The sequence below is a fragment of the Hydra vulgaris genome, chromosome 09 (assembly GCF_038396675.1).
Source record: "Hydra vulgaris chromosome 09, alternate assembly HydraT2T_AEP".
NCBI classification, from domain to species: Eukaryota; Metazoa; Cnidaria; class Hydrozoa; order Anthoathecata; family Hydridae; genus Hydra; species Hydra vulgaris.
In genome coordinates this window covers 64,127,269-64,145,513 of record NC_088928.1, presented here as the reverse complement: position 1 = coordinate 64,145,513, position 18,245 = coordinate 64,127,269, and the positions used below count along the sequence as shown (strand labels likewise).

At 28.9% G+C, this 18,245-nt stretch overlaps 1 protein-coding gene across 2 annotated transcripts in view; it reads left to right on the top strand.

Annotated features, from left to right (window-relative positions):
• The window catches only part of LOC100215679 (uncharacterized), a 43,992-nt gene that overhangs the window by 7,579 nt on the left and 18,168 nt on the right, over positions 1–18,245 (top strand). For both annotated transcript variants that reach the window (XM_065806331.1, XM_065806330.1), the window contains exon 2: positions 13,134–15,989. In XM_065806331.1, coding sequence (XP_065662403.1) covers positions 13,162–15,989 — 2,828 coding nt within the window. In that variant the 5' untranslated portion in view covers positions 13,134–13,161. The remainder of the gene's footprint in view (positions 1–13,133; positions 15,990–18,245) is intronic.

Genomic DNA, 18,245 nt, shown 5'->3' with positions numbered 1-18,245 from the left:
ATTAAAAAACGCAAAATTTACTTCAGTGAAGCTTCAGATGAAACTCAGCAAATGCAAATGTTCAAAAAAACCGAGACAAGACAAAGAAATCAAGAGGTGCAAAAGTGTCCCAGAGTTTGGGAAGAAGAATTGCCAATTTTTAGTTGCAAGTCTTGGGATTGTCGGTCGTGTTTACCCAAAAAATACAAAATTGGTAAAGAGTATTTTGCATAAAAAAATGCCGCGAACCTGCTTCTGCCAATGATACAAATATTTTTTTTAATAAAAAAATTTACTTTCTTAACACCCTTATTTAGTTTTGATTTTTTTAATATCTTAAAAAATTGTTATTAAAAATTAACTAGTTTATTTTTCCCTAATTATAAGGGGAAAAGTAAACGTTTTTTTTCTTCATAGAACTCGATTTTTTTAAGGGTTTCAAAATATTTTTTTTTTAATTTTTATATATTTATATAATATAAAAAAATCTCTTTAAAACAAAAAAAAAAAAAAATAAACGTAAAATATTTTTTCTTTAAAAAAATATTTGAATTTGAAGCTAAACCGTTTACTTTTACCCCAGTTTACTCTATGCAGTTTACTTATTCGCACATTACTATATACATTAGGCTCATCCATAAATAAGTTATTTGTAGACATACAATATCTGCTAAGTATATGCTAAGCATATGTGCATACTTTACGGAAGTACTCCACGCAAGGAAGCGAATTATTATTTGTGTCCCATTCGTTAAAATTCAATTTATACAGGTCTACTCTACTAACAAGCTTTAATTTCGTAACATACGGGTCTACTCTACTAACAAGCTTTAATTTCGTAACATACTAAATTAGAGTAACAGCCTGTAATGTTTGAGCATATTCCTCTATATTCACAACAATATAAACAGTTTAACACCTATCGTTGAAACAAAAAAATATAAAATTATATATTAGAAAGTAAAATTTCAACGACTTGCTGAAGATCTTTTTTGTGAAGAACTTCATAAACATGTGAAGGATTTCATAGATATAGGCATACTTCTAGTTTTTAAGTTTTTGGGGTTTATCGTCCCCAAGCCTGATATTTTATAGACTTATTGTTATTGTTATGTTATTGTTATAATCCTATAGGAAAAAAAAAACTACCTTTTTGTCGAGTTTTTGAAACAGATTTTTTAAATGATTAGTGAAAAAAAATCTGTACACAATTAAACAATCCTAAAAAAATTTGATTATATATAATTTTTAATATGCTGATTTGGCATTTTTGTTTAAATTTGAGCATATTTTCAAGTACATGTACCTATTGAAGAACTTTGTTTTGAGAAAACACAATAATGAAAGCAAGTATAACTAAGTCATAAAAATTCAAATTCCTTTTTGGGTGGAAGAATCTTCATCTTATTCAGCTGGCTTTATTCAACTAATCTTTTTTTGACTGCTTTTCGAATTTTCCCTCATTTTAAACTTTGAGCTGTTTTTGTTTACATCAAAAATAGTTTAAGATGCATCATTAAATACAATGAAATAAGGCAAAACTGCACAGGCTCTAACTTCAGTGTTGTATATTAATTCATGTAGTAAATGTAACTAATTCATAAAGTAAAATCAATTTTTTAAATGATAATCAATATTTTCATCTACATTGCACAATTTTACCCAATTTGCAGTTCTCTGACAATACCTGAATACTACTTTATTACTGTTATGAGGTTTTACAACTCTATTCAATGTTGTATGGCCTTTTTCCCAATTTTTTTCATTTCTTTAAGCAGCACGAGCCATAAATAGTACTGCAACAGCTTTATATGCTTTTAGAAGTGTTTATTTAGTGGCACGCGATCAACATACAACATACTTGAACTGTACATAAAAGTCCTTGAAATGCTACAACTTATATTATAAGTTTTTTGATTTGATTCCCATTTTTTACTTCTTACATATTTTAAAACCAATGAAGACCTTTAATATCAAACTTTCATCAAATGCGTATACCTTTCTTAACTGAAGGGTTCAATGTAAAGAGCAGCTACCTTTAAACACACAGCTTTTAACTTTAAAGTTTAATTTATGAACATCAACCCATGCGAGGAGTTATATTGTAAATAAAAAGCCTATGTTTTAAAAAAAAAACATTCTGGAATTTCAGCTAAAGGTAAACACAAATTTTCAACAATTTGAAGTTATTAGTATTAGTATTTTAGTTTATAGTAAAATCGTAATCATATGGATCCTCTACAACTTTTTTGTACGAGTGTTATTACCTCTAAAATCACACATTCTTTTATGTGTGATTTTTTGCTGTTGTGTTGTGTTATTGTTCATTTACATTTTACTTATTTATTTAATATTGAGTTTTAGTTTAAACAAAAAAAAAATAATTATATCATGAGAAAGAGAATTAAATTCTACATATATTTATTCAAAATAATAAACTTTTTAACTGTCTTTTTGATAGAAACCACTTTAACAGATACCAGTAACTGGCCTTGCGTTAAACTTAAGCGCATTTGTATGACCTTTAAGATGGCGTCGAGTAACAATGTTTACATCATGACGTCAATCGAACACCATCTGCAACTAATTGAATAAAAAATATGAGGTTTTATTTCTTAATAGTTATTAACAGTTTTGGAAAACCTTTATTTTTTGTTTTTTAAAGGTCAGCGAGTAATAAGCAAAAAACTTTTAATAAAGAAAAAAAACCCGTGAAATAATTAACTTTTTTTATCAGCAATTTTAAGTAATTTTTTTTTTTTTTACAAAATATACGCTTGCGTTATTAAAATCACACTTGTGTTATTTTACAACTTTTAGTGTACGCTTTGCATATATTTTTAATATATTTTTAATGTTTACAAGGAATTTCACTTCTAGCAAAATATATCAAAAAAGTTGAATTAAACGATTGATAATTTGTTCAAAATTTGTTTTGGAATTATCAATCGGTTAATTCCATCTTATAATTCAACATTTTAAAAAAGTTCACTTGTTTAAAATGTCGTCAAAGCTGTTTAAATTTATTAGAGAAACGTGGAGATCGTTTAAAAAGATAATAATATATTATGAAAGTATAAGCTTATATATATTAAGTTAAAAGTTTCATTGATGCATTTTATATTTTATATTTACAATAAAAATAACAAAATAAAAAAACATAAAAATAAAGAGTAAAAATAAAAAAATAAAAAAAATAGTAATATATAGATACACTCGCAATTCAAACTCGTATATATCTTTTTTACACTCACACTTATTCAATGCGCAATTAATTAATTTTAATGAATAAACTCAAAAACACTAGAACACGGCGATTCTCGGAATAAAATGAAAAATGAGGAGGGGGCGAATCGTTAAAAACTCCCGACTGCTTTCTAAAAAAAAAAAAACTCCGCACAATTAAAAATCTTCCAACTGCCGACTGATCTCCCGACTCGCAAATGCCGACTAGCCGACTATACTCTTTTAAAAACCAACTATATGTTGAAAATAGCTTTCTTTGGAGGAATTGTGGTTATACACACACACACACACACACACACACACACACACACACACACACACACACACACACACACCGTAAAGTTGTTTCTGCGTGAGGGCTTTTATCCCAACTCTTTAGTTTTTTAAACAGCGCTATAATTTTTTAGCTTTAACTCATTATTGCATATTATTAACTGAAAGGGTCAAAAAAACATCAAAAACAACAGCATAATTTATTCAGGATATATATGCCGCCTACTTGTAAAGTAGGCGGCATATATATCACTTATAAAACAAAAATTACAATTTCTTTAATCGTAAAGGCACTTAAACGCGATGCATTTAAGGTGGTTCCTATAAAAAAAAATGCATAATATATTTTTTTTTTCAAATTTTTTTTTGCAACTGTTTCTTGTTTAGAATTTATTGCTCTTTCATGCTGGGTGTTTAAGTTTTATTGCTCTTTTATGCTGGGTATTTAAATTTTATTGCTTTTTAATGCTGGGTATTTAAATTAAAAAAATTTAATTACAAGTAGTTTTATTATGCTTTTACATACATGTAAAAAAAAAATCCTTAGCAACATCATAGCAACGGTTTTTTTCCTCTAAAAAAATGAGTTTTCAATGTTTAAACACTAATTTGTGATTCCCATATTACATCGTATCTGCTTTTTTGATTCTGTAAATATAAGGAGCCTAAAATACATACCCTAAAACATCAAGCACATTTTATTATACAAGCTGGTTTATTACCAAGTAGTTTGAGTCCTTGCCTTGTTCTACAAGAAGATTTATTGCGAATTAAATTAAAAGTTTATTGTTTTTTATTAATATATTTGAAATTAATGGATAACCCATCGAATCGCAAAAGAAAGATAAAATATAAATTTAGAGAAAATCAGCTAAGAAAAGTATAAGAGAACTAAAATTGCAACTCAAGTTTCACCTACTGATGAAAACGATTATTCAATTTTTGATTGACTATCAATTGTTGAAAAGGTTCATAGAGCCATATGTTCTGAATGTATCTCTCGAGACGTGACACTATGGAACAAACTTAGTTCACGCATGGGACTAGCTTCCAAACGAATATTATTGTGTAACAGTTGTCAAGCTAGTTTTAGTTTTTCACTTCTAAAGAATGTTCACCGAGTGAAGAAACTCAAGGGAGGCAAATGTAAGGGCTGTTATAGCACTAAGAGAAATAGGAAAAGGACACGAAGAAATTTCCAATTTTACACGATGTATGAAAATATATGGGTTATCTGAACCAACTTTTAGGTATATCAATGAAGAGCTTCATGCAGCTTATTATGCAGCCAATAAGAGCTTGGCCAATAAGAGCTTGGCCAATAAGAGCTCATTATGCAGCCAATAAGAGCATCGAAAAAGCTGCACAGTTAGTATATGATCAATCTGATGTAGATCAATCAAGATGTTTCGATCAACGGCACATGGCAAAAACGTGGACACGTATCAAAAGTGGTGTTGTAACAGGCTGCCATAATGGAAAATGTATTGATGTGCATATAATGTCAAAATACTGTCGTAAATGCAATATAAAAAGTTTCAAGTCTAAAAAATCCTGAATATAATGAACGATTTATGATTGCAATATAAATCATAAAGGATCATCTGGTTCAATGGAAGGAGCCGGAGCAGTTGAAATATTTAGTACATCAGTACAGACGCATAATTTGATTTACCATGAATACTTAGGGGATGGGGACACTTCTTCTTTTAAGGAAGTAATTGATTTAAATCCTTATTCATAACTTGATGTGACACCAGTAAAGTTAGAATGTGCTGGACATATTCAAAAAAGATTTTGGACCAGGCTACGTGCCAAAATAAAAAAATATAAAAGCACTAAAACCCCGCTTTCAGGAGAGGGAAAACTGACTAAATCTACCGGTAACTCAATGCAAAATTATTATGGGAAAGCTTTTAGAGATAATATTAATCATTTGTACGCAATGAAGAAGTCGGTTCTTGCAGTTCTTTGGCATTGTACTCATTTAACCGATGAATCTTATCGACATCAATTTTGTCCACCAGGTATTAATAGTTGGTGTATGTATAAATACAAGTCAAAAGGAAAAATTTTTATCAGTCATATCAATATACCAAAATGGATTCATGATATTATAAAGCCAATCTTTATTAGTCTATCGGAAGATAAGCTGTTATCTAAATGTCTTCACGGTCAAACGCAAAACTCAAATGAAAGCATAAATCAAATAATTTGTTGTAAGTGCCCTAAAAATATTGTTGTTGAGCGTAAAATATTAGAAATTGGAGTTTGTTCTGCAATTGCTCAGTTTAATGATGGTGCTTTACACACAGTTTAATATCACTTTAGTATTAAAGGCGGTGTATGTTTTCAAAATGGTTCAGCTAAAAAAGATAGAATAAGTATTCGAATGTCGAAAAAAAAAGCATCAGATGATAGTAAAAAGAGAAGAACGACAATCAGGAAGATTAAGAAAGGATTTATAGACATTCAAAATGAAAAAGAAGTAACAGGTCCTTATCTTCCTGGTGGATATTAAACTTTAAATTATGTTTTTTATGAATATTTGTGTTTTTCTCAAAGATGTGTTCTTCTGACTTTTGCTTCAACTTCAAACAATATATTTCATAAAATAATTTTGCTATAGCTCTAAAATTTTCGCTGATTGTCCATTTAACATATACCTATGTCTATATTTTGGTGAACAAAACCAGGGTTCTAGTAATGTTTTTTTAGAAATTATGATCCAAAAACTGAAAGGAACCCCCTTATTTACGATCTAAAAACTACTTTTGTTACAATGAGAGCATTTATTCAATACTGGTAGAAGCTATTTTTATAATTTTGGTGAATGTTTTTAACCTATTAACAATGAATATTTAGGCCAAATTTGAAGTTTTTTTAATAAATTGTTTCTAAGTTATTTGGTTTATAAGATGTTATAAAGACCAATGTTATATGTTATAAAACCAAAATTGTATCAAATTTAGGTAAATTTTGTATTAAAAAAGGACATTCCTTTTTTTTTAATAAAAGCTTTAGTTTTAGCCCATTAAATATGAAGAACCAAAAAAATATAACATAATAACTTTAATGAATGATTTGGGTTTTTTCTATAGGAACCACCTTAAGTGCCTTTACGATTTAGAAATTCTAATTCAAATGCGTTAAAATATGACCTCAAAGATTAAAGCATAAAATTATTTAAATCAAAAATTTTTTTCGACTTTGAAGTAACTAATTAAGGTTATTAAAAATAAAGGCCGTCCATAAAGTATGCACACATTATTTCGGAGAATGAAAAAATGCAACAAAAGTCGGTTTATCATTTTTGTTACAGGTTTTATCTAAATATTTTTAGACGAAACCTATAATATTTTTAGTGCTGGTAGTACTTCAAGAAAACATAATTCCTCGTATCAGGTTAACTAGATGAGCAAATCTTAAGTTACGTAAGTAGCCAATGTTTACGGATTGCACAATTATCATTGTAGACAAAAAACTTATCACAGATTTGTTAAACTAGTCAATCTGTCCCCCACCGTACTTTACTACAATATGTGTATAGGTCGATCCTTAGACAATATTTTGTCTGAATTTTTTTCCCGTGACCTTTGGGAAGTCAGACAAGACTAAAAAGGTACCGGAACAAATACGACTTTACTTTACTTAGGTATAATAGAAGTTGTATTTTTTTTTTCTAACGCCAAAGTAAAATAATAAACCCCTAAAACTACTCATATTCTATAATGAATATGAGCAGTTTTAGGGGGTTTTAATTTTTTATTTTCTAGCCTTTTAAAAAAATATATAACTAATTAGGTTTTTAAAGTTATAATAAAAAAATAAAGATGTTTTAGATTAGGAAATAAATTAGGTTTTTTTTTTATTCATACTACTTTATTTAACTATTAATAAAAGCAGTTTAGTACCTCTATTATTAAATAACTAATCTCAATTATTAATAAATATTTCTCTGCTGGATTTTTAACCAAACCCAGCTGGTACAAATAGATCTTTTAGACGCTTTTTTAGCATCTAAAATGTTAACACCTTTTAGATGTCTAAATTCGGATAAATATAAGACATCTAATAGTAGTTATCTTTTATACGGCTTTAGATAGCAATTGTTCGTCTTCTCAAAGATAAATACAATTAGATGTCTTGTAGCTATCTGAATTTAGACGTCCAAAAGGTGTTAACATTTTAGATTCTAAAAAGACGTGTTCGTGCTGGCTGGGAAGCTTTCTCGTCTGACTTCCTTAGTGCATTTAAAGTCAGAGAAAATATCATCCTAAATTTAATACCGCATTAAAAAAGTAAACGAATGATTTACATTAGTTTTTTTATTTTTTTCTTTTCTTGATAAAAAATGCTTTTTAAGATTTTTTACTTATTTTAATTAATTTAAAAAGTAAAAAACCTTTAAATATAATAAATTAAATTAGTTGATTAATTCTTTTTTTTTTTTTTTTTACATAATCATGAGTTTTTTTTTAATTTCGATATCCTTTTGTGACAGGCTTATTCGTTCATCAGCGTTTAAACTCTTTTTAAAAATTTTTTCTTATTATTTTCTTTATTTCGTAAATAAATTTTTTGTTTCATTGGAAAATAATAGAAATCCTTTTACTTTTATTTACACCATTTAAAATTTTTGAAAAATAAAAATTTAAAGATTTTGACAAAAGTTAGTCTATGCTTGGAGATTATCGACACAGTGTAATGTTGCATGCTGGTTCTGAGTGCATAATTTCAATTTATATAATTCAAACTTGTTTGTGAGCATGATTTCGTCAGATAAAGACGAAGAACGTTGGTTCGAGTGACTTTACTGGGTGGTATTACTCAGGAGCGAGGCCCGAAAATAATCTAAAAACTCTCTAAAATAATTCCCTAAATTCCCTAAAACAATCTAAAATAAACTGAAAATTTCCTTACCAAAATGTGCCAAATGCCAACTTTCTTTCAACTAGCCGACTATTCCTTGTAAACTAACTATAGGGTAAAGGAAGGTATGTTCGTGATAAATTAACTAGATGTGTAATTACAAAGTCAATTTCAGTAATTTTACTTAATTACTTTAATTGTTTGATGTACATAGAGTAAAGTTACTAGAATCTATGCAGTTTTGGGATTTTAAGTCCTTTGATAAGTTTTTATAAAAGCTCAAAAGTCATTGAGAAAAGTTAGGTAATTTTGTGATATGATATTTAATTTCGTGATAGTGGTTAGGTAATTTCGTGAATACACAATAATATTTAAATTTTTCTTTATTAATTAAGTATAACATCTGGTATAATATAACAAAAAGTATCAACACTTGTTTTGAATTCATAACTATTCAATCAGACTTTAAGTTCATAAAATATAAATATAGTCAGGCTTATAAGTTAACAAAATTATAATAATACTTTCATTACTTTATATTTATATATAAAAAAAATATACTTTTAACATAGGTAGCTTAGAAAATAAAATAACAGACCTACAAAAAACTCTTAATATAATAACTATAATATTAACCATACTTATATCTGATTAACTTATTTTTCTGAATCACATTCTTGTTGACAACATGTATCACACATAAATACTTCACCAATGTCCTCATATGTTTGACAACTCTCATGATAAGGTACTAAACAATAGGAACACTGCACCCATTTTTTTCCATTTTTTTTTTTTACATCACTGTTGTAACTTTTTTTACAAACACCGCACTCCCAATCATCATCTTTTGAAGCATTTTTATTTTTTTTACTTTTTTTAGAACATACAGGAATAGAATCCTTTGAAGTTAATGGAATAGGTTGATCAGGAGGAGTCAGACACTTTGCACTTGAATCCCTTTTTGGCCTATTAGGGTTAGGTGTGGTTGGCTCTTCAGATGGAATAGTTAACATTGTTTGTATAGCAGTATTACTGTGTGGTTGAATTTCTGTACTTTGAATCTCTCTGTTTGTCAATTGAGATGGAGCTATTGCTTCTGGAGGAATGGCATTTTTATTTAAAGGGCAAATGCCACTTTTTTTAAATGCATTTTCTATATTTTTTTTAGAAAAGCTTTTAATAAATGCTGGATTCAATATTGTATGAAAAGTTGTCCGATTTGGTTTTTCTCCAGGATTTTCCCTCATAAAGTCATTTAAGCTAGTGGCCCAGTTTGACTTAAGTGGCTTGTATATTCCTACATCTAGTGGTTATAATAAATGACTAGCATGAGCTGGAAATGTAAATAAATATATTTCATTTTCTTTTGCAAGATTCGTATAGAGAAAGATATTATTATCATTTAACTATATAGTTATATCGTGCTTAAAACAATTTTTAATGTCATTATATTTAATAAAAGAAACATGATTAAAAATGTAAATTCATTTGAGGTGAAAACGTTAAGAAAATGTGTAACTGCGATAAGGAATCATAAGTTATAGGAAGTTAATAAAAAAACAAAAGTTTTACCATTAAATCAAGCATCTTTTCTAGTTTAATATTTAATAAAAATAATTTACTTACCTTAAAACACAAGTCTGGAAATAAAAATGTTGGACAAGTACTCCAAACAAATGTGCTGAACGCACGTTAAATAATGCTAAAGAATGTACAAACTGATAGTAAACAATTGACGTATCACACGCACCCAACGACTATTTGTGAATCGACAGTAGTACCCCGGGGTACCATTTGACGCAATTTCGATGTTTTTGACTAATAGGTATGTTCGCTACAAATGCCGAGTAAAATATCACGAAATTACATATATCACGAACATACCTTCCTTTACCCTAAGTTGAAAATAGTTTCCTTTTTATATGGAGTAGGGGTAGGGGGAAAAACCCCCTTCCCTAGAACCCCCGTAAAAATACCCAGATAAAATTAAGAACTCAGGACATTGTAGACACACAATTTTGAAGGTGCTCCTTGATGATCTATTGGTCTTATCTAACAGCCACCTCTTCATTTTAGAACTCATATTATCAGTTCCCAGTTTTTTTCAAAACGCGATTTATTGAAGTTTTAAGTTTTTCAGGTAAAAATAAATCATTTGTAGTTATTCATATTTTATAAAGTAAATACAAAATATAAAGGTTAAATTTACAGCTCAAACAAAAAATGTTAGTACTAAAGACTTTGACGCAAAAAATTGATTTTTTTTTTCAAAATTAAAGTATTTTGACTTTAGTTTTGGTGCAAACCTTTTATTTTACCAGATAAAAACTGTAATTTTTGATTTTTTTAGGAAAGCATCAATAATTAGAGGGTTAACTAAATGAAACAGAAAAACTCATTAAGTATTTTGTATTTAGCATCAGTTCAAAATGCTTTCAAAATAAAAGAATTCATTACATAATTATGTATGATAAGTAAAATTACATAAATATGTATGATACGTAAAAATCATAAAAAATTAAAAAAGTTATATAACGAGTTAGTTACTTTCAATACTTTTTATTTCAATTTAAACTACTCCAGTTTGCTTAATATATACTCCGGTTTGCTTGATATATACTCCGGTTTGTTTGATATTTACAAGTCTATCAATGATTTGGGTTTAATTTTTTTTGGATTAGACAAATTTGCGAATCTTATATTGGTGCATATTAAAGCTACAAATAGAGTAAGAAAAAATGCGAAAAAATCACTAAGCAAAAACGATATACATACAAAAATTTAATTTATAGGTTTTTTTTAGTTTCGTTTTAGCAGTGTAACATTCTTGGTTTAACGCTTTTTGATACAGTTTCCACAGTTTTCACAGTTTCCGCAGTTTCTACAGTTTTGCATACATAACTTTATGATAATGATACTGTGGAAAAAATTATCAAAAAATATATTTTAAAGCAAAACAATTTTACCAAATTACTTACGCTTATTTGTCAATATATATAAAGAATCTTAGACTCAAAATTGTTAAAAAAGTTTTCTAATTCTTCCTTTTGAAACACTTTTGTGATTTACAGACTGACAAATTACTGATTAATAATAACTAACCATCAACCAAGATTTCTTTAAAAAAAATTGTACAATTTTTTCTAAAAATCAAGAATTTTCTATCTAACAACTTTTGTTCTTTCTTGACAAAGATCACATCTAGTTGATTCACTAAGATACATGACGATGGATGACATGACGGCAAGAATTATAAACTTCTCAATTTCTATTTTAAGTTAAATCAATAAAACTCAATCTACTTACTAATCTTTAGGACTTACAGGGATAAGTGTCAACAAAAGTTGAGGCTTAGGGTTATGGTTAAAGGTTATTAATGGGCTAATGAGTTGTGATTTTTCCTAGATTAAAAAGTTTTTCTTTTTTTAATAAAAAGCAGCCTGTTTTAAAGTTGCTTCATGTTTCAAAAAATAAATTTATTGTTTGTTATTATACTATTATAATTAATATTATTATTTATAGTATTAACTAGGTGACTAAGCCTTGAGAAGATATATTAGCGTATATAACGTATATTTTGCAGCAAAATAGGTGGTTATAGTAATAAAATTAAAAGAAGTAGGAAAAGAGGGGGTGGGTTGGGGGGCGGCCAGGGCGAATCTTTGAATAAAAGTACCGTTTTCTGGAGAGGGAAATAAAAAAATCGTCAAAATTAAAAATCAATCGACTAAAAAGTGTAAAGTACCCAACTAACTATATTTCTCAAAAAATCAGCTATTGTTTGAAAATCGGCTTCTTTGTAGAGAAGGGTTATCTAAGCTTAAATTAAAAACTTTTGGCGTTTATTTTACGTCCAAAATAATATGCCCTAAGACTTCCACACTCATAGTGGAGGAGTATTCTGTGTACAGCTCTTATATCATACCGGTAGATCATAGATGGTGTAGAATATTATTATAACAGTATATTTACAGATAAAATACAGAAAATAAGCTAACAACATAATCCTATAATATTTTATAATTTAAAACTACATGGTGAGTAAATAAAACAAATATCATTGCTAGGTAACGGCTTTACATTGTCCTTGAACTGTGACAAATAATTTCAAAAAAATAATTAAAAGTGATACGTCCATAAATGTAGATAAAAGTAGATGTGCCTGGCACAAACTTACTAGATGTATAACTGTTGCAGTTTCCTTTACGTTTTAAATAGTCATGCATGCCAAAAACTATAGATGATGACCATTGTTAATTGGCGAATGTTTATTGGCCGATTAACAAAAAGTCAGCTTGGGATCTTTTTTTTAGTGTTTTTACTGCACTGCTGCATAACATTTATATAACATTGTTAAATAAATAAGTTTATTTTGTATTATTATTTTTATCTGTTATGATCATTTATTTAGATGATTTTATCATGATGATTTATTTTGTATCATTATATTTATTCGTTCGTCATAACAAATAAAAATAATGATAATAAGTAACGGAAATAAAAATAAAGTAACGGAAATACAAAATTAGCAAGTGTGACAAGTTCCATAGCCAATCACTGAAGTTAAAATAGTTGTTTCATAACCTGAAATCACGTAAACCTTTTTGAACATTGGACTTAGTATTCACTATATGATGTTGATAATGCTCTGTTGTTAAGTAGCAATGAAAAATTAAAACCTTGTTTTTTTTAATCTTTAAAAATTTTGCTTAAATTTAGAACAGCAACACAATACCATTAATCGTTTTCTCATTTTTTAGACATTTGGCTTTAAGAAAATATTTTGTTATGCGGATTACCAAAGACAAAGAACAAGTTTTTATTCCAATTGGTTCTTTTCGATGCGAAGAAGACACCAAAAAGTATCTGCCTAGTAACATTTATAATCAGATATTTGACGAAATAAAAGATGATTTGAAACTGAGTGAGCTTGTTCAAGTAAACAAAGAAAATGCTTACTTAAACCACGCTGCATTTGGGCGAGCATATCGCGATGTGGTTAGTTTGAGCTTGCTTCTAAAAAGTTTTGCTGAGGAAAATCCTGATTTGTTTTACGACCAACTTTGTTTGCCACTTACAGACTATACCTATAAAGTTTTGCATGAATTTTTCAAAACCGAAAATGTTCTCCTCGTTCCAAATTGCACCTTTGGTATGATTGCTGTTCAAGATTATTTGATAAAAGAAAAAAAATGTTCAACGGCAGCAATTTTGAACCCAACATACGGTGCAACAAGAAAACAACTAGAAACTCTAGAGTATGATGGTTTTTTATCTGAAATTGTTTATATTTCTCCTGGTATGAATGCATTGCTGGAGGAAAATCCTAGCGTTATTTTAACTTCTCTCACGAAAGCATACAACGAATGCAATTTCGAAATTTTATTTTGCGATGCAATCGCAAGCCAAAGTGGCAGAATATTGCCTCTAAAAGAGATTAGCAATTTTTGTGCTTTGCACAAGATAACTTTTGTTGTTGACGGAACACAATGCTGTGAGCTACTGTTAGAAGATAACATCCAGGTACTTGAACGTGTTGATTATTTTGTGATGAGCACGCACAAATGGATTGGCAATACTAAATCATGCGGTATTATTCGTTTTAAAAATATTGAAGCGTGTCCGAGACCTCCTGCAATATCATTTGGTTGGGATAGTTTCGAAGGAAAATCATATTCTCAAATAAAAGCAGGCTACATGTGGCTGGGTATGCTAGACACTTATATTTCATACATAACTTTGTCAAAAGCTATTAAAATATTCAAAAAGTATGGCAGAGCTCAGTTACAATACGCTGCAAGCTTATTAAGCCGTGGGTTACTGAACAGTTTAGGAGTTAAACCGTTACTGCCTGAAACAAATGAAAGAAGGGTAATAAACATTTTTGAGTTAAAAAGTTGTCAGTTTTCATCAATAAAAAACTTAAACGATATACAAAAGGCATTTCAAGAATATGGATTGTTTGTTTCTGTTAAATCAACTGACCAAGACTGTTTCAATAACAAAGTCGTAAGTAAAGATATTAACGAGACAACTAAAGAAGAGAAACGAATGAACCTTAAAAACGATGTTCGCAACGAAATTAACAGTTATATTGTTAAGGAAGAGCAAGAAACCAAAAATCCTGTATGTACAAGATCTTCCAATAAATATCTACGAATATCTTGTTGGTCTTACAACACTATCGAAGATTTTGAGTTTTTTGCAAACATATGCAACAACAATCTTTATTTGTCAAAGACAACTGATGCAGGATTACGCCGACAATTTTTGCACATCTACGATCTTTATGAAAACCTCTTTTCTGTTTTAAAAACAAAAGCATTCTTTATAAGAGCCGAGCGACTACGCCATCATCTCATTTTTTACTATGCACACACTGCGGTGCTTTATATAAACAAACTTGTAGTTAGCGGTTATTTAGATTCGAAAATGAGAATCGATCCATTCGTTGAATCAATAATGTCTGTAGGTGTAGACGAAATGTCTTGGGACGATTTACTTGAAGATAACTACGTTTGGTCTAAATATTCGGATGAGCAACTGGCAGAGTATCTTAACAAAATTAAAATTTATCGACAACAGGTTAAAAAATTAATATTGCAGCTGCTTGATAATCACCCAATAATCTTACCAATCAATCCTAGTAGTTTGCATTGGGTAATAATAATGGGAATAGAGCACGAAAAAATTCACCTTGAAACAAGTGCTGTTATAATTTCGCAAGTACCCCTCCACCTGATAAAGAAGAAACACAATTTTAATTTTCCAGTGTACAAATCAGAAAAAGGAAACTTGAAAACAAATAAAACTTACGAAAATTTATATACTTCTTGTAAAAATGTTTTAGTTGACATTCCTGGAGGAAAGGTTTTAATGGGTAAAGATAATTTAGAAAGTGACTTTTTTGGATGGGATAATGAGTTTGGGTCAGAAGAAAAGATTTTGAAACCTTTCAGAGCTAGTCAGATGCTTGTTTCTAATGCGGAATACTTAGAGTTTGTTGAAGCTGGTGGGTATACAGAATTTGGTAAAAAATGGTGGTCAACAGAAGGTTGGCGATATGTCACTGACTTAAATGTTACAATGCCACGCTTTTGGGTGAACAAGTTTACTTATAGATCGCTTTTAGAAGAGATTCCGATGCCATGGGATTTTCCTGTTGAAGTAAATAATTTAGAAGCAGAAGCGTTCTGTAATTGGAAAAGTGAAAGTAGTGGAGTTAAGGTGCGACTCATATCTCACGAAGAATCTTTTCATATGAGATTATTGGTACAAAACGAAACGTCAAACACGAACCTGAATAAATTTGGTTCGCCTACTCCTGTCAATCTTTATGGAGGTCTCATAGCAGGTAAAATGGTTTACGACGTCTCAGGTAATGTATGGCGTCATAGCGTTTCCGTTCTCACTATAATGAACGGATTTAAAATGGATCCACTTTACGATGACTACACCCTTCCAACAATTGATGGGTTTCACAATCACATTTTAGGTGGGTCTTGGATTTCACTAGGCAATTTAGCAAATGTTAATGCACGATATGGTTTTAGAAGGCATTTTTATCAATATGCTGGAGTTCGATACGTAGAAAGTGAAAACAGTTTTCATAACAGGTAATTTAATATATTTTATTACAAGATACTTTGTAATACCTATAAAATCATTTTTTAACAAAACTTTATTGTGCAATAAGTACAGTTAATAAGTAACTAAATATATGTCAAATAGTTTTTATGTACCAAATAGTTTTTAAGTTACTCAGCCTTTTCTCGGTCTCAGCATTAGTACATCCAAATTTTAGGCCTGCTTATTCAAAAATCAAGGCTTGCTTCTAAAAAAAAAGGTATATTTGAGTACAATATACTATATAAATAAACTACTATATAATATAACGTAACAAAAGGTATCCTTGTTACTAACCTCGTTAATATATGCGGGCTAAAATATTCTTTTGATCTAATTTTTTACAAAATGTATTTCGCTGTTTATACAATTAAAAAATAGAAAAAAAAAAAGAAATGTTTTCAAATACAAAGAACGTTTTCAAAAAATAAAAAAAACTATTTATATAAACAAACATGGACTTAAGAAAGATGTGGATGACCTAAGTCACTACAATCTTTTCATAAAACCCCTATTTGGGCTTTTAACAAGTGTAAAACAAAATAAAATTGTTATAAAAATTATATAAAGCTCCTTTAAAATATGAAAAAGTAAGCATCTCCGTTATATGTGAGTAAAAGACAATAAATAGAATGAACTATAAATAAAAATTAAGTTAAATAAAAAGTAAAACAAGTTTATCCAAAAGGTTTATACATCAAATTTTAAAGCTTTCATTTCATTTCAAAATTTCTCATTTTAAATAAAATTTTTATTTCAAAATTTCTCTATTTAGTTGAAATTACTGAGTTCACCATATTGAAATGATTATTTTCAAAGCTGTTCCATGTCTTAGGCCCTCAATATGTTATGCTGTCCTGTTTATATTTAGTTAATTTACGAGGCAGGGCATAAATGAGTCTCTCATTAGATCTTTGAGAATAGTTGTTTAGATTTATTTTAAGTTTTATTTTAAAGTTGTTTGGTGTAAGATTTTTAAAATTCATGTATAAAGATCATGTGTTGAAATCTATTTATCTTATCAACATTCAACATTTTCATTTCCCTCATTAATGGCTTTTGCATGCTCAAATTTTTTTGGTACATAGTTCTACTAGCATGTTTTTGCAGACTAAATTTTTAAGTTTATCAGGCTGCGTGCTTGTCCAAACAATGATGCCATAATTAATGTAGCTATGAGTTATGCTAAGGTATTTAAATTTTCAACTTTAAGTATTTATGAATGGACTAATTCTGTAAATTATGCCAATTTTTTTGCTTATTTTTGTTTTGATGTATACTATGTGAAGAGGCCAAGATAAGTTTTTATCTACAAAAACTCCTACGAGTTTTAAAAATTTCTGCTTTTAAATTTGTTTATCATTTATAAAGAGAGCTGATAATATAAGTGGCAGATTTTCGTCTTGTTTTTTTTTATAAAAGAATTGTATATTGAGTTTTATTACTGTTTATAAAGAGCTTGTTACCACTAAGCCATCTGTTTACGTTCATCAGTTCAATATTCATATCTCCATCAGTTTATCTTTCATCAGTTCATATCTCCATATTGCTGAATAATATCATTATTGGACTTTAATAAATTAGTATCATCAGAATACTTAATTGGATTTAACTTTGCAGATACATTACAGAAATCGTTTATATAGATTAGAAATAGGAAAGAGCCGAGGATTGAACCTTGTGGAACTCCACACAAAATGTCTAATGCACCAAAGTCCGGATTGACTATATACTGTTTTTGGTTAGTAAGGCTTTTAACCCAACTAAATATTTTGTTTGTTACGCCATAGTAATTTAGCTTTTTTAAAAGTATGGAGTGATCTACTGTGTCAAATGCTATTGACAGAACTATAAATATTCCAAGTGTGAACTGATTTTTTGCAAACTCGTTTGTTTTTTCGTCAACTAACTCAAGAATTTCATTCTCTGTTAAAGTATTTTTCTGGAAACGAAACTGTGTTGGTAAAAGAGTTTGTTTTTTGCAAAATGGCTATGAGCTCTATTAATTAAAACTTGAAAACAGATAACACGGATATAGGTCTTTAATTTGAGATCAAAACTATCATTGCCTTTACAAATTGAAAGGTCTTTAATTTGCGATATCAAAACTGTCATTGCCTTGATTACCTTTATAAATTGGCTGAACTTTAGATTACTTTTAATATATCAAGAAATATGCGATTAAAATTGAAAGTTTAAAAATAGAAAACAAAGGTTTGTTGATGTTTTTTTTTTTGAAACTACTA